General features: G+C 36.5%; 1 protein-coding gene across 1 annotated transcript in view; it reads right to left on the bottom strand.

Annotated features, from left to right (window-relative positions):
• The window catches only part of CCDC141 (coiled-coil domain containing 141), a 169233-nt gene that overhangs the window by 19037 nt on the left and 128825 nt on the right, over positions 1 to 21371 (bottom strand). Inside the window, exons 9-15 of the mRNA XM_071216243.1 lie at positions 18013 to 18154; positions 16143 to 16262; positions 14580 to 14771; positions 7053 to 7232; positions 3407 to 3589; positions 3096 to 3221; positions 999 to 1187 (exon numbers count right to left, since the gene is read on the bottom strand). Coding sequence (XP_071072344.1) covers positions 999 to 1187; positions 3096 to 3221; positions 3407 to 3589; positions 7053 to 7232; positions 14580 to 14771; positions 16143 to 16262; positions 18013 to 18154 — 1132 coding nt within the window. The remainder of the gene's footprint in view (positions 1 to 998; positions 1188 to 3095; positions 3222 to 3406; positions 3590 to 7052; positions 7233 to 14579; positions 14772 to 16142; positions 16263 to 18012; positions 18155 to 21371) is intronic.

The following is a 21371-nucleotide window of genomic DNA, read 5'->3' as shown; positions in this document are numbered from 1 at the left end:
TAACATAACCAAATAAATGTTACAATGTTGGAAATCAACAGGGTAAAATTGAAGGGCTAACAGCGTCAGTTTTATTAAAGAAGAAAATATTTTTATGGTCATATCCTCATCTTAGCAAGTTCTAGGCTAATATTCTGAGCAAATTCAGAAGGTCTTTTTTTAAGATTTACTTATTTATTCCCCTACCCTTGGTTGTTTCACTTGCTGCCTGCTCATCTTCTCTTTAGGAGGCACCGGGAACTGAACCTGGGACCTCCTATGTGAAAGACAGGCACTCAATCACATGAGCTACCTAGCTCCCTGCTTTGTTGTATCTCTCATTGCCTTTCCTCTGTGTCTCCTTGTTGCATCATCTTGTTGTGTCAGCTTGCTATGCCTGCCCATTGCACCAGCTCCCTGTCTTGTTGGTAGAAGGCTTTTTTAAAGGAATGTCAATGTGCCACCCTTTTTGGTTAATAGAGGCTAGTAACTATTACTTTTTTTAGAAAGCCAACCAATAAATAAATATTTTCTGAGAAACCCACCAGATCAGGAACTTGAGATTATCTTTGGTTTCTTGCCCCCACAGAGCTTATACTTGAGTTAGGGGAAAACATGCTGTATTTATCAAAATCTAATTAAGAATCAAGATACTGAAAATGTCAGAAGTGTGGATCAAACAATAAGAGCCCCTGGAATTTAAAAAAGGGAAGAATCACTTCAAATGAGGTAAGATCAGGAGAAAGGTACAGGACCTAGAAGGTGAGAGGAGAGAGAAAGACCCATCAGGTAAGGGCAGCCATGAGGCCTGGCTTGAACTTTGGAGTATGTGCCCTGTTTGAGGAACAAAGAAGAGCTCAATTTGGCTAGAACATAAGGGAACAGAGAGAGAAGTTTGGGGCCAGATTGTATAAAGTTTGTAATATCAGAATAAGCAATGTGGCCTTCATTAAACAATAATTTCTAAAATTTCATAGTGTATAACACAGGGTCTTGCAGACATTTATTACAAGTCTTACCTCTTCCTTGACTTGGTGGAACTGGACTACCTTGTATAGGATATCATCATAATCTTGTATTCTCTCTTTCTGTCTTTGATGGAGGTGAATAAGGTCATTCAGTTGTTGGGACTTCTCTTTGACAGGGGCTCCTTTTCCACGTAACTCTTCTGATACTTTTATAATATACTGAACCTCATCATTCAGTTGCTGAAAAGTTGAAGGCAATATAAGGTCTAGCTTTTAGAGAGCTTTTTACTTTACACCTGACAATATGAAGATCTAAATAACAAATCAGTTTCTCATTTGTTAAAAAAAAATACTTATGCAAGCCCCTCAAAATTCCAGATATTGTGCTGGATGCTAGGGATACATTATCCCATTTTCCATCCTCTCAGAAATTAAAAAAAAAAAAAAGTAAGCATTGCAAAAAAAAGTGTTCTATTAAAATGGTCATAGCACAAATTTCAAATTAGGAGGTAAAATGGAAATGTGTGTATTGTTTCTCAGATATACCAAATATTCTAGTATTCTAGGTAAACACATTTTAGAATATTTTATGAGGCCCATAATCATCTCTGATATTTAATACAGACTAGAATGTGGTGGTATGGTAAGAATAGCAAGAGAAGACAAATATAAAAATAAAGTGGGGGAATTACTTGTCCCCTGTGATAAAAGAATGATCAGAATGAACCATCAGCTGAACACCATAGTAGATATACTGCTTTAAAAACAGTCATCCTGAAGTCCAAAAATAGCCACCACATGTAGGGAGAGAGAAACCACCTTCCCTTTTGCTCAGCACTGCTCAGGTATCCGTTACTGGATTCCAGATCTTGGGGTAGAATTTACAAAGGGTTGACATATTAAAGAAGGAGCTACTGAAATTTCATGGATGGGTATCATAACAAAGATAAAAATAATGGAAATGATTTAGGCTAAGTAGATAATTTGCAGAAGAGGGACCTAACCGGGGTCTTCAAGATTAAATCAGTCAAGTGGGCATCAATTATATGCAAATTACAGTGATAAGGCTAAAGATGCTTGGCAATTGTCTGATGTAGAAGAATTTACACACACATCTTTATATAACACAGCAAACATAAAATCATACAGCACAGGGCAATCACAGAATGGAACATTTGTAGGCTAGTGAAAATGTCTTCTGGGAGTTTGGAGGAAAGAGTTCACTGTAAGATACAAATGGTGCATGGTTTGGGGAAGAGGACTATATGCTATATCAGTTTTGTCTTAAAGGGACCTACAGTTAAATAATCCCTAAAGAAATCTTCAAACTTCTGATTCAGGGATTCTTTAAGAGCAACACTTAAGAAGCAATGACATAGAAACACAGGTATTCTAATTCTGCAGAAAAAAAAAAAAAAAAGAATCCAGGCAGGAGGATAACATAGCTGGCTACTATTTTTGGCAGTGTCCCAAGATTTGGCGAGGCAGGAGGTGCGGGTATGGAATGTGTCAAGCAGTCAGGGCCCAGGAACATGACTCACTGTTTTATCTCCCATTACACTGTGCTCCTGACTGAGAGCAGAACAAAATTCTTGGGGGTGATCGTAGGAACCTTATGTGTTGGTGGGAATAGAGCCATCAGGGTGGTAATTTCAGGCACTGAGGGCAGCATAACCTCTGTACCAGAGGCCGCTCATCCTTGTTCTAAGAAGCCCCAATCAAAAACATGCATCACACGGCAGCTAATTAACTAAAAGTCAGGGAGCCTTTTAGATTGTAGTTAGATGACACCATCATAAAAATTAATCAGATATTATATATATAATAATATGCTTACACTCTCCAGGAAAATAGAGTTAATATATATGTGTGTGTGTACATTACCAAGAAAATACATTACCAAGAAAATAATTTGATGTAAATTAAAACAACCTAAGATAAAAAGATACTAAGGACTTTTTGTAGCCCGAATGTTGGTCTATCATCAAATACAGAAAAGTACAGAAAGAACAGAAAGAAAATTGCATTTTACACACTTTTGTTCGAAAAATAGTAATTCACCACTGTTAAAATTAATTAGGTAAATTACAGCAGAACAGTTTTAAAATTGTGTTCCATTCTCCCTAGTGCAGCACTCTATTTCTTCACCTGGAACTGAGGCTTCATTTCATTCCATTTTTTTCGTATATCTAAAATGGTCTGGAGGCTTGCACCAAGGTCAAGTGCAGACACTGGCATAAGTGCTTCCTGAAGAAGTTTTAAGTTGTGAGTGGTCTGAAAAAGAGATTGACTGGTTAGATGTATGTTTTCTTTGACACCACCAGCAAACACATTACAACAATTTTAGTGATAACTTGTGTTATCAAACTTTTTAATCCCCACAAAAACATTTGCGACCTGGAGGGAACCTGTGGTTCTAAACCACCAGTGCCAAAAAACAGGCCCTGGGTTTCCCTTACCTTTTTCAGTTGGTCTTTGAATGCTCCCCACCGCTGTTTCACAGGCTTGCTTTCAGTGGCTTTAAGTTGCCACGCCACCCGGAGGTGGGTCAGTTCTTCTCTTTTTGTCTTCTGGTTTTCAACAGTGTTCTCCATAATGTGCACTTCATTTTTCACATTGAAGATCTTGTTCCCTTTTGCCTGCTGAATTAATAATCCATATAACTACTTTTCTTACCCAAGAGATAAAACATTTTTGCATACAACTCTTCTAGGAGGCAAAAGGTTTCCTCACAGCCAAAGCTGAGTATGCACACCGTTCTGATACTCAGACAAGTCTAAATTCCATGTGTGGAGGCACAGTTAGGCTTTCTCAGCCCCTCTATGCTGAATGGTAAGTCCTGAGTTCTTCAAGACCCTAGCGGTGTTTGGGTTCCCACTTAGGGCCTGATTATTTCCCTAGGTTTGAGGGAGTTATTTAATAAATGTCAGGATCCAGGAATTTTGAAACCAAAAAATTTTAATGCATAAGGTTTTATGTATATACCATTGTTTATTTTAACAAGACAATTGTAATATGTTAATATCTCAATATCAGGGAATATGAGGGGGCAGATTTTTCTTGACTTCTATTTATTTTTAAAAACCATCCAGTTGTATATATTACAAGCTCCTTGTGAGCAAATCAAGTTACTTCCTTTTATGAGAACTGAAGGTTATATCTGTATATCTCTATATCCATATCTTCATTGGGCACCAGAAGCCCCATACTCTAACTCCAAAGACTCTGCTTCTCAACCTTCACATGCTCTGGCCAAGTGATATAAAATCCTTCAAAACAAAATCCTTCAAAACAAAGCAGATATTCACTTATCTACTTGGAGGCAAAGGATAAGAGAGTTAAAGAGAAAGACCGTGTGCTTTATATTTCTATATAAATATCAAAAATGTAGAAAAGTATTTGGAAAAGCAATGATTTTACTTTGATGACCATCCTTTCCTAATAAATCCTTTATTTTCTAAGAAGCAAGATATATATGGATTTCTATAATCACTATGACAGCTAGTTAATTAAAAGTCAGGGGACCTTTCAGATTATAGTTAGAAGACACTATCATAAATATTAATGAGATATTTTATATAATAATATGATAACTTATTTTAAGATATTTTAAATTACATTAATATTGCATGTTTATATTTTTATATTATTTGAAATATTATTAAGTAGTAGTAATCACAAAAAAATTAGATCTTGAATGAGAGTTCTACCCAGAAGTTGAGGATTTAGTAATAAAATGATACAGTCCATAATTATGATTAACTGGATTCAATATATTATAAAAGATATTAGATACAGGAATCCACCCCATATCATATTTTTTATCTATGCTATAAAGTTACAGTAGCTTCCACATCTTATTAAGAAACTATTAATGAAAGTTTAAGGACTGAAAAGTAAAATTTCTGAAAAGAAGTTTAGTAATAGAAAGGGTAGACAACCAAACTGTAGTTTGTAAATATTTGGGAGCAAATTAGAGAAGTACATAATCAAGACATGGAAAAAGATGTACTGAATCAACTATAAATTTAAAATATGTGTAAGTTAATATACTATCAAAACAGCAATGTTCCTAATGAAGATAACTTGATTGGTTTTTTACAATAAAGTATTTGCATAAAACAGGAAAATGAACAAATTGCTTAGCAGGCTTTCTCTGATGCTAAAGGATGGTATTAGAAAAATTAGAACTATTAATGCATATTATATTTCCATATAGATTCAACAAGAATGGTCTTCAAATAACAGTTTGAAATAAAAAAAGGGATAATTGTTTCTCAAAGTAGATAAAGAGGTAGATAGACACAGAAACTAACCCTTCTAAATGAATTCGATGCTACAAACTGAGACTGAGATTAGTCCCATCTCAGTACTGAGAAAATCATAGATGTGTTATATTTGCAAGGCCATGGAAAACAGGAGAAAGGACAGGAAGTCAGAAAAAGCAAAATGTCCTGATTTTCAAAAGGGGAACAGGATGGGCTACACCATTTACAGATTGGTAGGTTTCACACTGAAAACCAGTGCAATAAATTAATCATTATCAGTTTGTGAGCATTTTGAGAAGAAAATCTTGATCACTAGGAGTAAACGAGATTTATGTCAAATTTTATTTATGAATTGACAGGACACCTGGTAGGTATACCTTCTTTTGAGCAGTGTATTTGAGAACATCTCCCTTTATAGACTTAAGAACGAGACTGTAAAATAGTGGTTGAATTAAAGTACTACTGGGAGCATACTTGATTGTTTAAAAAACTGGTTAGTCAACTGATTGCTTAATGGATTGGAATGTCAACCTGCCCTTTAGACACTTTCATTAAAGATCTAATTCCAGCCACAGGAGGCATAATTATCAAATCTATAGAATTAAACCCAGGAGAGATGGCTAATACAGAAGATAACAGGTTCAAAACTAGCTTAACAATATAGAGTCATGGATGAAGAGTGACAAAATGAAATTAATCAGGAATAAATACAAAGACCCATATTTGTTTGAAAATATTGTAACACAAATATAAAATGGGAGGGAATAAGCTTGGCAAGAATTGCAATAAAAATGTTATGGGAGTTTTAAAATAAACTTAATATAAATCAGCAAAGGAAATTATTGGTAAAAAAACCAGCATATTCTTACGTCTCATTAGTAAAAAAAAATATTGCCCAGTTTATTGTACTTTATTTTTAAAATACATTTATTTTTATTTTTTATTTTTAAAATTATATTTTATTTTTAAAATACATTTTATGACTAGCTTTGATAAATTACAGAGAATCTAGGGGATGGAATCAGGATGGAGAGAGAAAGGAACTTACCTCATAAGTAGTAGCAAGGATTTATATGTGTTTAATGGCAGAAAAGACAAGTTAAGCATAGCAATTGTTTTCAATGTTTGAAGGTCTTTTACGAGTAAGAGGAATTAAATATGCATATCTTTTTTTTTTTCCTGTGAAGTTATAGAGAGCCAGGACCAGATATGAGCCAGATCTAAATTTTTTTTTAAAGTTTTCTAGCAACTGGTGTTTTCCAATAATAGAATGAATCATTTCATTAGGAAAATTCTTTAAGTATCATCTCTTAAGGACTCTACAGGGAACTTTATATAAGTCAGAGATTGATGTAAGTGAAAATTCCATGATATTTTATAGATATAACTCAAGACAATTAAATTTTAGGGTACATTTATAAATGCAATTGAGCTTCATTGTATAAAGATTTGCTATAGTAAGAAATTCTATAAAATAAAGAATCATCCAGGACATTGTATTTAGTCACTAGAAATTTTGTAAGGACCTGTTGCATGCTCTCAACATAACTCAGAAATTTTGAATGGAATTCTGTTGCAGACTCTGTAATAGTAACACTGATAGATTGTAAGCATTCTTTCTTTTTGATAGTTAAAATAGCCTTCATATAATACACTAACAAAGGGTCTAGATCAAGCACACACTAAATGCTGAGCTTTAGAACTGCCCTAGATTGAATGAAGCTGAAAAAAAAATTCCTAAACCAGCACTGCTGATTGATAGTTGAACTTTTGAATTTATGATTTTGATTTTGACAAATAATTCTTGCAGAAGGTATGAGTCATTTAATATTCTCACCATATTTACTAAAATAAGGAACTCAAGACCTAGGTCTTGAGTTAAAAAACTCTTCTTTAAAAATAGCTGCCACTGCTTCTCAGTCAAGTCAGACCAATACTTGGCTTTAGCATCATCCTCCCTCTTCTGAGGAATTTCAGTTTGGTAAAACTCCATTAGACTTTGAGACTGCTCCTCTACCTAAAAAAGGAGAATATAAATGAAAGTTAAGAACACTTAAAAACATTTTTTAAGAAAAATAAAATATTTCAATAAAAGCCAATATAAAAATTAAATTGAAATTATATTTGCAGGATTATAAAAAATAATTATTGAATATTGTCAATTTACTGAAAAGACATGAAACTCTACCTAGGTTGTTGTCAGACAGGTAGTAAATTGAACTGTCAAGTTTATTACCCAAAGAACTATTTATTGTAGCCAAAAATCATATTATATATTGTATATATGTATATTTTATAATATGGGACAGTTTATGTCAAAGACCACTGTGGTTCAATTGAAAGCTGAGGTTTATAATTGAAAAGAAGATACATACAGAATCAGGGAATACAAATCAGAAAGAAATATCAAGTTTGAATGATGATTAGTTGTTAGGTAAATCACACACTTTGCTTCTAATTAACGATAAACCAGCACAAAGGAGACAAATAATAATGAATGTTCTGTACAAGTAATAATTTTAAATGACCTCCATGAGCTAATTTTATTGAAATATATTGTTTTGCCTCCCTGGAATTATACTTTCTCATTTGCTAACCAATGTAAGTAGTTCTAGATTATTTTTAAGTCATTCTCTATGAACAGAGTCTATACAAAATCAAATGTGCTTGTAGAAGTACAAATTAACATGTAATTGGATGATGTAGAAATAGCAGAAGTTATTTTACATGGCTTTTATGCATTTGGAATAATATTTAGTGGTCAATGGGACAAGTCTCAGAGAACTCATAACTACTAAAAGCAACCAAAACAGGTTAAGAAATTTCAGGGAATGGTTATTCATTGTATTTTCAATATCTTAACATCATTTAGTTGAAATAACTTAAGAGGAAAGCATGCAAGTGGTTTCCAGAAACAGAACTTTTCTCCTCATTTCCTGTATTCCATTTATTCATGCCTGTAGGCTTTGATGATGCTCCTCAGCCTATAATGATATTTCCTCACTCTTTCTGCTCCTTCTTAACCTTCATGGACTAATGAAAATGCTACTTTCTTCATGGCACCTTCTAAGATCCTCTCGTACAAATTAATCATTTGCTTCCCTGGGTTTCTAAAGATAGTTCAGAGAGAGACGCATATGCATATTATTACAATACTCAGACAAGTATACACACCATACTTTGGGCACACCCAATATTATGGGACCTCCAACTCTCAGAGAAAGCAACATTTGATCTACTTCTTAAGGAGATTTTGTCCAGGCTGAGACGAGTCATGACAAGGGTATCTCCGATGGAAAGAATAACATATAGGACACAGTTGTGAAAATCCTGGCTGGTTCAGATAATAGTAAATGATCTTAATGAGGGTAAAGTTCAGGTTCCACGAGCTGGAGGGGAGTGAGGAGTGAGGAAAGAGGCTAGAGGAATAATTGTTTTCAGATAACACTGGCCAGTGGGTTTCAACATTGCTTTATCATAACCAACACGATGGTGACACATCTTCATTCATTTGCAGCAACTGGTAGCTACCACAAGGAATCAGAATCAGCATGACGATCACCATTACTTCAATGGGGCTGAGTACTACATGTTGCTGGGTAAACTTATGAGCTATCTATTATGTGCAATTCTCAAACATAAAGTTTAATCCATCTTCCTTTATTACTCAAAAAAGCCCCATCAAATGCAAGTGAAAGTGATGCCATTATAAGAATTCCCTTGCCTCTGTTCCAATTTATTTCTTTTTTTGGTCAATTAACAATAAATTTTAATATTTTGTCCATTTTTTGTAAAAGTTATTTGTTATCTTTCAGAAATTACATTGACTCACATCTGACTTCAGGTGGCAACATGATTTGCTTTAGAATGAATTTGTCATTCTAAAAGGAGAAAGGAGGATAGAGTGAAAGGAAAACTATAAAAGGTAGAAAGAACAGGAAGGAGACCACTTCGTTAGGCTAGGCAAGTACAAGGACCTGAACAAAGGAAGTGATGGTGGAAATAGAGAGGAAGGGGAGTTAACAAATTTTTTCGTTAGTTTAATACCTATGGGTTAGCATGGCTTTTGAAACAGAAAATTAAAAGAGAGGGTAGTGCACATTAAATTCAATTATATTTTTTTACTAGCTGTTTGATCTTGGACATCTAAACTCTGAGAGCCCCATTTTTAAAGAGGGGTAATTGTAACTAAAACATGGAGGTGTTGATAAGATGTATCATACCTTATCAGTACAATAAGCTGAGCGCCTGGGACAAAATTAATTCTCCTTGAGAGAGGGGTTAGAGAAAGCTTTGAAGCTTCTGTGTAAGACTTCTAAAAGGATGATGAGGTATTAAACTAGTGCCATAATATGTAAGAAGTATGTGTGAGGAAAAGAGAACGAGTTGTGTTTTGTTTGAGTTTGAGGGGGCTACAGGATATGTAGGAGATGTATGATAAGAAGTTGAAATGAAAGCATTGGTCTGGAGCTCAGGAGAGCTGGAGCTGAGGAACTGCTTTAGAATTTTTGGGTATTTGTTCATCAATTGTAACAAATGTATCACACCAATGAAAGATGTAATTAATAGGGGAAAATGTCAGATGGGAGGTGGTAGGGTATATGGGAACCCCCTATATTTTCGATGTAACTTTTCTGTAATATGAAACTTCTTTCAAAATAAAGTTTTTAAAAAAAGGAAATTAAAAATACTTAAAAGAATTACTGGGGAATTGAAATTATAAGCAAGGATGTGATTTTTCAATGGCAAAGTATGTATAATGTACAAAATAGAGGGCCCAGGGAAGAACTCTGTGACATTTCAGGAACAAAGGAAGGGAAGTGAACCAGAGAAAAGGAGAAGGAAAGATAAAGAAGGAAATGGAATTTAACTACCAAAAAACTCCAAACAACCCAATTAAAAAGAATAGACTGCTGGTGTTTCTGCATGATGGAATTGGACTCAGAGGGGATCTCTTCTCACAAGACTTGCATGCTACATTATTGGAATTGTAGTTGGTGCTGGGGTTTAAGATATATTTAGGGGTTTTGAATCTCTGGACTGATAATAAGACACCCAGGCCCAGAGCCTCAACAAACTTCAGCTCCTACACTTTGATTTATTGGACTTACCCCACTCAGCTAACATGGAGTTGAAGAAGGTCAACCACCACAACATGGAGCCTAGAGTGTCTACAACTGAAAGCAGGAGGAGTGCATCCAGTATCCATGTGGAATCTAAGCCCCCACTTGACATAGATGTGCAATGGACACAACCAATCCAATGTCCACAGAGAAAATGTGGAATGGGTGTGGGAAGGGTAGCCATGGTGGCTGCTGGGTTTGGGGAATGGGAGGAAGAGTGAGATGTGGAGGCGTTTTCGGGACGTGGAGTTGTCCTGGGTGGTGCTTCACGGACAATTACGGGACATTGTAGATCCCCCCAGGGCCCACTGGATGGAACGTGGGAGAGTGTGGGCTATGATGTGGACCATTGACTACGGGGTACAGTGATGTTCAGAGATGTACTTACCGGGTGCAATGGATGTGTCACGATGATGGGAGAGAGTGTTGCTGTGGGGGGAGTGGGGGGTGGGGGCGGTGGGGTTGATTGGGACCTCATATTTTTTGAATGTGATTTTTAAAAATAAATAAATAATTTTAATAATAATAATTAAAAAAAAGAATAGACATTTCTCCAAAGAAAATATAAAAATGGCCAATAAGCAACACATTAGTCATTGGAGAAATGCAAACCAAAACCATAGCAAAATATCACTTTAAACTAACTAGGAAAAAAAATTAGAAAATAACCAGTAAAGACGTGGACAAACTGGAACCCACATGCATTACAGGTGTGATTGTAAAATGGTACAGCTGCTTTGGAAAACAGTTGGGCAGTTTTAAAAAACATATGACCCAGTAGTTCACTCCTAGGTATACATCTCAAAGAATTGAAAAGAGTAATCAACCAGATGATGTACATCAATGTTCAAAGCAGCATTAGACACAACAGCCGAAAGGTGGAAACAACAGTGTCCCTGTGGTGATCTGAAGCTATAGGTATCCCCTCAAAAAAAGTATGTTTTTAAGATTAATCTAGTCCTCTGAGTTGGGTGTGAACCTATTATGAGTAGGACCTTTTCAGAGGCTATTTCAGTTAATGTGTGACCCACCTCATTAAGGATGGGTCTTAATCCTCTTAGTGGAGTCTATTATATCTGGAAGGACTACAGTGAGAGCCGGAAGAAAAAGCCACTGAAGTAAGAAGCTGAAATCAACAAAACCCAGAATAGAAGGAAGAGATCAGCAGATCCTTGTCATGTGGCAGAGAGCCAGCAGCCTGTCTTCAGGAAGAAAGCATTGCTGTGAGTGGACATTTTTCTCAGCCTCAAAACTGAAAGCTAATAAATTCCCATTGTTTAAGCCAACCCATTTTATGATATCTGTTGTAAGCAGCCCAGGAAACTAAAACAATTCCTCAGGTGATGAATGGAACAAAAAGTGGTTTAAAATGTAGTAATAATATAGAGTATTGCTGAGTAACAAAAATGAATGAATTTCTGATATATACTACAATATGGAAGATCCTTGAGAATATTGTGCTAAGTGAAATAAGCCAGACACAAAAGGAAAAACATTGTATGATCCCACATATATCAAAGATTTACAATAAGCAAATTCATAGAAACAGGAATTAGATTAGAAGTTACCAGAGGCTGGGGGAGAGGGGATGGGGAGTTACTTACTTAATGGAAACAGAGTTTCTCTTTGGAATGAAGAAAAAGTTTTGGTAATGGGCAGTGATGAGTACAACACTGTACATGTAATTAATGTCAAGTGAATTCTAAACTTAAAAAAGGTCTACAAAAGTAAATTTTATAGTTTGTATTATGTGGTACCACAAAAAATTAAAAAAAAAAAAAAAGGAACCAAATAGTACAAATCAACATATGTGCAATGTGAAAAAAAAAAAAAGTGTGCATGTGTAGAGATAGAAAGCAGATCAGTACTTTCCTAGGGCTAGTTAGGAGAGGGTAACGCAGTGGGAACTGACTACAAAAGTGGCTCTTTTTGGGTGATGGAAATATACCAAAACTGGAGTATAGTGATGGTTGCAAAACTCTTTGAATATACCTTAAGTCAATGCATTATCTACTAAGTGAATTTTGTATTATCCTATGCAAATTATGCCTCAATAAAGCTGTTTATAAAAAGCCAAAGGAGGTGAAGTTGGGTCACTGGGATGAATAAATGCTACAGAGAGATTAAGCAGAAAGAAAAATGAAAAATATACCATTGCATTTGTCTACTAGTAAGTAGTTTATAAGAGCATTTTTGAGGTAGAGAAGAGGTGGCAGGACAACAGCATTGAAAAGGGAGTAAACTGATCTCTAGTGGGGTGAGGACTGGGGAGTATGAGGAAGTAGAGGCAAGCATTGCCATCTACTCATTTCAAGAGTTCACATGTCAAGGGAAGGAATGTGATAGAATGATGGCCTTGGCAAAGGCAAGCTTAGTTAAGTATAATTGTGGACAAAGAGGAAAAAAGCAATGGAAAAAGCAAATTGAAAAATCAGTGGGTGGTCTCTGGAGCTGGATGTAGGAATATACAAGGAGGGACTAATTCTTGCTCAACAGGAGTAGAGTCATGGCTTTACTGGAGACAAGGGAGGAAGGTGAATATGCTGATAGGTTTGGAAGTAGAAGGAAGTCAAGGCATTATGCTCAATCTTAATTTTTTTCAGTATGATGTAAGGACATGAGCTGAGATTTAGGGATGGAAACTAGGGTAAGGTGCTTAAGAATTACAACAGAAAGGGAGCCAATCATGGAGTATATGTGGACCCTGCTGAAGCAGGGACCCATAAATTTGTAACTGCACCAATTGGCACAATGGATGATTTTCCACGTAGTGACTGAAAGCTTGGAAAGAAGCTGCGTAAACGGAGTGCTGATGGAGCTAGGATTGGGAATTGGCTGAGTTAGGCACGGTAGAAGGCAGGGATTTGAGGGGATGGAGAATGGAATGGAAATGAGTGAGCAAGCACTGGCTGGGAAAGAAGGAAAGCCTGCAAATGAGGAGAGTGAAAGAATGGGAGGTTGTCAGTATAAGAGGGACAGGAGGCTCAACCATGTAGAAAAGTACATCCAGAGAAAGCAGGGACCATGAAAGGCGATCAGGTTCTTTTGAGAAAGTATTATTTGTGAAGCTAAATTTCCAGCCCTAGAGAGGATCCTGGTCCACAAAGGCCAGAGTGGGCCAAGGAAGTGGATGCTTAACTGGAAGTCAAAAAAGTTCATTTTGGCAGTGAAGATACAAAGAGCTAGCACTTCTTTGCTCCTTATCTTTATCAGTAGGATAATCCTATTAGTTTTAATACCTCTGCCCAACTGTGAGAATTCAGGGCCAAGAAGAACTAAAAAGAAGCCAGAAAATGGTGAATGGTTGAGTAAAGATGTAGAAAAGGAGGCAGTGGTTTACCTGAGATTTTCAGAGACTGGGCATGGGCTTCTTGCAGAATGGTAAAAAATTCAGAATATTACAAAATGAGATAAGACAGAAGAGATGTCTGTGTCTGTGGGATGGTGATGGTGGGAGGAGGGTGGAGGTGTGAACATGAAAATCGAGCAGCCACTTGACATTGGTAGGCTTTAACCTTGAGTTGTCCTTGCTGGCTCTACCTCCCACTGAAACAACCCCATCTCTCTGAGCATGAGGGTGATATGCATGACCTGTAGTACACTGGACTAGGGATAAATGCAGGGGACACTCTAACACTTTTCTACTACTGAATCCATCTTCAAGAAGCTGGGACCGTTGAGAGATGAATCTTAGTCTATTAGAGAGTGTTTTAGAGATTACCTATTAAAATCCTGTCAGAATGAGGGTTCAGAAGCTCTCAGAGGTGACTTGATAAAAGGTGTCTCAAAAGACGGATCTGAGACTGGACCCATAGCCCATGATTTTCAATTCTGTTTATTTTCAATGAACCACAGTAGTTGTTTAGCTGTCCAAAGAGATCAATGATTTAGAAGATGATTCGTTTGAAAATAATTTTTCTCTGTGTTTAAGATACTGTAAATATTTGTGGAACATGGTAAAATGTGTTCCTATACAACCTACTTTGTTTTTGTGTATATATCTACACACACACACACTTTTGTATTACTTTTCAGTAAAACAACCTCCTTTTTGAGTTTTTGTGCTTGTTAGTTTATGTGCACTTTCCTTGGTACCTTAAAGAATAACAGACCTATAAGTGAGTACATTCACTGGGATGGAGGACATGGGACTGACCATCCACCCGGGCAGAACTTATCATCCCATAGGAAGCAGGGAAATGGGCAGAGGATCTGAATAAGACCAACACATAGGTACCCACCTCCTCTGATGACTTTAGAAATGCCACATAAGTTTGCAGGATTTGTGACCTGGTGTCAATGCTTTGGCAAAGTATTTTAAATTCTTTTTCTAGGCATTTAGCTTTAGAAGAAAGTGATGCTACTTCATCAGGTTCAAATTCATTTTTCTCTGTCATGATTTTTACAGCTGCTTCTAATTCATGTGATGTCTCCTATAAAGCCAAGCACTGGAAGTCAGAAGCTGACAGGGGAATTATCTTTTGTACATCCATTACGATTTTTCATTGAACTTGTACCAAGACTTTTCTCAACAAAAGAAAGGCATAACTTTTAAACTTCGAAGGAAAAAAAACAAAACAAAACAAAAGGCACCTTAACAAAAACCATCTCAAATTATTCTTTAGCTCTATCAGCTACACTTCTTACTCAGAGCATTCTATTCTCTGTATCACAGAAAGGAGAAAGATTGTTTGGGACAAAACAAAATGGCAGAACTATAATTATACATGAGAACTGCTTTATGAAATTTAACAATAGCTCTGGCAAATTTTTAAGCTAATTTTGTTATAGGAGTGGGCAAGTTTACAAAATTTGTTCCTTTATTTTTTAATTGGAAAAAAGGAACATATAAATTATATTTTTGCAATCTTATTGGATATTCTATCTAGAAGAATTTTTAAACAGTGTAAGGGAAATGTTACATATAAAGTCTAAATAACCCAGAAGTGTCAGTGAATTTGGCTTGCTTGGGGTTGCTCTCCTATATTTTTCCTTGAGTGTACTTTCTGGAGCATGAAATCTAGTCACTGATTAAATGGATGAGAAGATATAGAAGTCATGACATATGCAGCTGCTATTGAAAAAGTCAAGTAAAATTTCATGCAAGACCAAGGTAGGAATCAAGCAAAAATGCAAGGAAAAAAGCTTCACTCATTTGCAGCAAGGAGGGATTGCGTCCTTCCTTGTATTTAATATGCTTCCCAAGTACTCCATGGAATGAAGGTAATTTTAATTTACAAGCTTTGCTTCCTGATAACACTCTGAGGAAGGAAAGGAGTAGGAGAGTTTCTTCCCATGCAATTTCTTCACCCCTTCTAAAATTTTTGAAATAAAAGAAATGAAATTAAGTCCAGACATAAGATTTTTAAATCCCACCAAGTGAATTAGCTTTTAAAACTTGGTTCAGTGAGTGTCAGGGGTGGAGGCTGTTTGTGAATGAGGCGCTACTGTTAAGAACTCATGGCATAACAAGGCTGTTTTCTGCTAGCCTCGGTGAGCCAAGGGGAGGACACTTGACTTGCCTGTCTAAACACCTCTGGGGGCAGTCAGGTAGCTTTAACCTAAGTCCCATATGACAGAAGTGGGAAGCAGCTAAAAAGGTACCAGAGAGAGGAGGGCCATTTTCTGCCTCGGATTGGTTGGTGTACAAACAAGGTTGTGTTTTTATTTGCTTTCTGGAATCTTGCAATAACACATGTTCCTAATGATAATTTTGTTTTGTACCTTGCTCCAACAGAAAGCTCTTGAAAATGAAGAAAGGAAATCACATTTACAAAATCATAACCTTATAATAGTTCTTTTACCTTAGCTTGGATTTCTAGTTCCAGATATTTATTTAAAACCTTCTCTGATTCAGAAAGGCTGGAACCAACATCCATTGCATTGGAAAGTACTGGGCAGATTTTCTGAATTGACATTTCCGCCTTTAGGAATAAAGAATACAATGCAATCTTAATAACATATATTTGTATATAGGGGCGCATTGTCTAGAGAAGATAAATATTACTCTCTATATTCCCATTATACTTTATATAAGTAATATCAATTTTAATCTAAATATAGTTTTAAATATTGCAGAATTTTATGTCCAAATTAATAATGCTCTTCTTCTTATGAGGAAATACTACTGACCCTTCAACAGAGGGAATATGTTTAAAGATATTTCTTCTATTTACAGCAATTAGACATAAACCATCATTCATGACGTCTAAGAATTTATTGATATTAACTATTAATAGAAAGGATAATGTACTTGCTAACACATCAGCAGAGATGAATTTATCTGATTAATTAACTCACAATCATCCACTGTCAGCTAAATGGGACCCAATCTGCAGGTACATTTAGAGGGCATAGGTATTAGATCACCCCAGGGGTTCGACAATTAGGGCTCAGGGGCTCTGGGGCAACACCAAACCCTATATATGATAGGAAAACACAGGAACACATTTAATCCATTTAATCACTGAATTTGGGGGACTATTATTTGATCTTCAGTATACATGAATCAATGAATAAGGGGTCCTTTAAAGTCTCCTATTCCATTTGAGTTATTTCCTTTATCTCCTTCTGCAAACTAGATTCCTTCCTTCCCAGGGTCAAATCGGCTTGGAACTGGCAATAAGAAAGAGCTGTTTGAGCTCCTACTGCATTTTCTACTACCACCAAATTAACTTGAGGATCAAGCTCTAGGGAATGTGGCAACAGAGTTGTCACCATATTTGGAATCGTTCAAACCCAGGCATCAGCACAAGCCTCAAATCCCCATTTTTGGATCAATAGCAGGTGGGGAGGCAATTTAACTAGAGACATTGTTAGCCTTTAACATCAGTTGTAGAAATAAAGAAAGGCATGTCTTTAATATCCTCCCCTGTGAAGTCTACTAAACCTACGGGTGTAAGGCTAAACAAATAGAGCCATTGTATCAAAGCATCATTGAAAATTTGAGACCTAGTCTATGCAGCAAGGTTTGTTAGCATTAATATCACTGAGATATCGTCAGTTTTTAAAATATGTCCCACCGACAGATAAGTAAATTTTTATTCAGTCAAATAGTAGCTGCCCAGATTTATTTCCCTTTAAAAATAGGAAGAAAAATTCTCCCACTCCAAGCCATTTTATTTCACTCTACAGAAAGGACTTTCAAATATATGTTTTTATTCAAAATGACCTTTGCTTAGGTCAATCAAGTATGATAATGGCACTTTATTACCTAGAAAAACCTAGCATATACATACATAGGCATCTATATAACTGTGAATTGACACCTGTGCCTATTAGAACTGTGCACAGAGCTGTTCAAAGCAAGGACAGAGTCCCAAAAGGCCCATGTTTCAGGTAAATGCTATTGCGGAAAACAAGGATTCCCTTTGGGTACATGTATTAAATCCTGGGCAAACAGGATTAGATATTCATGTTTGGCAACCTTGGGCAGAGATGGTTGATGAGCAATAGTGAATTACAGCCCTATTTTTTTCAATTATAGGAACTCATGTGGAACCTAAGAGAAGCCTCTGGAGACATGCCCGCCCCCTCCCCCCTGCTCCCATGCCCATACACTGCAGTTGCCATAACTAGTATCACCAAAGTAGAACAAAAAATTATCTTTAGCAATGGAGTTAAAGCAGTCGCATCTAAATATCAGCTGAAGGAGGGCACATGTGATGAAACTACCTTCTTTAGGTGACCCTCCACTGAGGCTGTTAATTGCTGCTTCTTAAGAGCAAATTCCTTGTGCACTGAGCATTGACTGGTTAGCTGATCCACTCGTCTCTGGACGCATCCCATCATCTCATGGATGCCGCTCACCCGAGAGCTAAATGGAACAAGCCAGCTGTTAGTTTACTCTGTCCTGATATAGACGTCCCAGAACAGGCAACATTTGAAAACCGATCTGCTCTTTCATGAAAGGTATGAGATGATAAAAGTTATCAGCTTCATTCAGGCCTTAGAATAAGAGAAATGACATAGTTATAGTCCTGGCACAGCAGAGCACAAAAACAAATTCAGATCCTTTGTTTAAGTCAGTCAGTCCTGAAAAAAAAAGATGCATTATGGATTTTTACAATCAGGTCTGTTTTTTTCTTAAAGTTTACTTTTTAGATATATCTCTAAGATATTTTGAGATCCTTATGGCAATAAACACAGTATGTTTGCCACAAGTTTTCCTGGGGGCGTTATTTAAAAGCTTCAATTATCCAAAGATGCTTTTTGAATAGAAATGTGGCTCAGTCAATTAACAAAGCATTTGCTAATCCAGTTGGGTAAAATATTTATAGAACACCAAGGTCCTGTTCTCTATATTTAGGAATGCTCAAGGCTATATTCATTAGGTGAAAATCAAGTTATTAATATCACCAACAATTAGGAATCAAGTGTACTAGTTGTAAAAAGAAACCAAGTCTCACTCACATTGTCATTTTTCACCTCTGATGGCCTTATGAGGAAAAGAAAAGTGACACAAGATTTCATAAAATGAAAATACCTTTAAAACAACAAATAAACTTTGAATTGGGCTCCAGTTACTCTAGACTAAACATGCTAAGATGTTTCCTAATGAGATACAACTTTGCCATATTAGCAATGCAAGGCAATGAAAGAACATTATTGATGGAATGAGTTCTTTTTAATTTTTCAACCTATCTCTAAAACATAACTCTGCTACTGTTGAGGAAGTTGAAGTCTTTAATTTTCCATTAGCCATTTCCTTCAAATACTAATAAAGATTAACATGATAACTCTTAAATTTAATTACCCAGAGTTAAAAACGATCTTGGATTGAGGTACAGATTTCAGTAATTTTACCTCAAATAATTAATTTATGACCTTGTAAAAATGAATTTAATTAGTAATGAAATGAGGGCAGGATCCCAAATGACTGAGAGGTAAAGCAATCTCATCAGAATTACAATGAGGCTGCAAAAGAGGTAAGAGTTCACCAGTCAGCTTGAGAATCCTGCATTTGTTAAATGTTCATAGGGCTCAGGTGTGTCCTGTGGGTACTATTGGAATCCCAGACAAGATTAACTGGGGAAAAAAATGAAACTACTTTGAAAATTGTATTCCTCACAATAATGTCCCATAGATGTGATACTTAAAACAATTCAGTTTGCATTTTAATTCTCAGAAACAGTAAGGAGTAACTCAAGAAAATAGGAGATTTCAGAAATAACTCCTTTGATATTTAAATACACAAATTCTGTAAAAGCAACCTATTAATAGTGCTGATTGTATTTTTCTTTCTTTTTTTTTTTTTTTAAGGAGGTGCTGGGGATTGAACCCAAAATCTCGAACATGGGAAGCAGGTCCTCAACCACTGAACCTTACCCACTCCCCAAAATTGTATTTTGAATAGGTGATAGACTTTGAGATGTTATATTCTAAAAGGGCACTTAAAAGCCTAGTTGTCCTATATACTACAGATTCCAAGTTTTCTGTAGAATATGAATCTTAGAAACTCTGGAATGAGAAACATAAGTGAGTAAGTGATACTGGGGAAAGAAGGTAAAGAGAGCAAAATTTGTAAAGGAAAATGGGTAAATGTAGAAAAGGGAAATGGCATAAAAGTCCCTTGCTAAAATAAAAGGAAATTGGCAATGATTAGTAAAATTCAGAAAGCTAAAAAGAGATTTTTATTTAAAAAGCTGCATCATCCAAGATGAAAGATGCTCACTCTCATCTCTTAGCTGCCTTTATGTGGTCCTACCCAGAATGACCAATGCATCTGCATTTTGCTAACCAATATTACCTTTATTATAGGTACCATTTTACCAATCAACCAGAAAATACTTTCTTGATTCCCGAGGAGTTGTAGCTGGGAGGGAAGCACAAACCTCAAAGAGGCGACTACCGTAGGGAAATCAAGTCCAGCCAAGCCTCTTGATCCCTCAGGTCACTCTTCTTACTCTTTGGCTTTCTCAAAAAAATATAGCTGTCAGACTGCTTCTTGACCTTAAATAAATCCAGCCAGGATGTCTCCGGTATCAGAGCTCAGACCTACTCTCTGACTTCCCCTAGTGTCCCTCACCCCTCCCTAATGGGGCATTGAATCCCTGTTTTGTCTTAGCTATGGTGCTCTGACTCAAAGCTGAATCCAGCCTCCATTTAGCCATTCAAATCTAGAATGAGCTCTTCTTCCTCTGAAATTGTATCACTTGGTCATATAGTGCCATGAAAAATATACAGATTATGGATTTATGGTTCTCATAGTTTTGCATACAGTACTATTAAGAGTGACTATTTAATGAAGTCTTGTAACAAGTGTGCCACAGTAAGTGTACTAAATGCATTAGTTCATATAGACCTTAAAATAAGTTTGTTAAGGTAGGTATCATTAACCCTAGTTTTTAGCCAAGGAACCCAAGGCTCCAGAGGTGAGATAACTTGCCCAGAGTTAAACAAGTAGTAAGTAGCAAAGCAGGGATTTAAAGTCAGATCGCTCTGATACTCAAATCCATGACACCAATATCTAATAATGCTTTATTGAATTAATGTTTCATTTATAATCTTAGATTTTAGTAATGATTTTCTACTTACATTTTAGGAAATATAAATAACACTGCTTTCATTTTTAGGCATAAAAGTATTATTACTACTACCAGTAAAAACAATTATTGAGCACTTACTGTGACAAGGCCCATTCAGAGTAGTCCCTTCTAGGGAAGTGGACTTGGCCCAGTGGATAGGGCGTCCGCCTACCACATGGGAGGTCTGCGGTTCAAACCCCGGGCCTCCTTGACCCATGTGGAGCTGGCCCACATGCAGGGCTGTGCCCACATGCACAGGGAGTGCCCTGCCACGCAGGGATGCCCTCGAGCTCAAGGAGAGCACCCCTTAAGGAGAACCGCCCAGCACAAAAGAAAGTGCAGCCTGTCCAGGAATGACGTTGCATACATGGAGAGCTGATGCATCAAGACGACGCAACAAAAAGAAACAAAAATTCCCATGCCGCTGACAACAACAGAAGCGGACAAAGAAGAACACGCAGCAAATGGACACAGAGAACAGACAGCTGGGATGGGGGGTGGGGGGAG

This window comes from Dasypus novemcinctus, chromosome 7 (assembly GCF_030445035.2).
Source record: "Dasypus novemcinctus isolate mDasNov1 chromosome 7, mDasNov1.1.hap2, whole genome shotgun sequence".
Taxonomy (NCBI): Eukaryota; Metazoa; Chordata; class Mammalia; order Cingulata; family Dasypodidae; genus Dasypus; species Dasypus novemcinctus.
The sequence above is the reverse complement of the archived record's forward strand: the minus strand, read 5'-3'. Positions and strand labels throughout refer to the sequence as shown.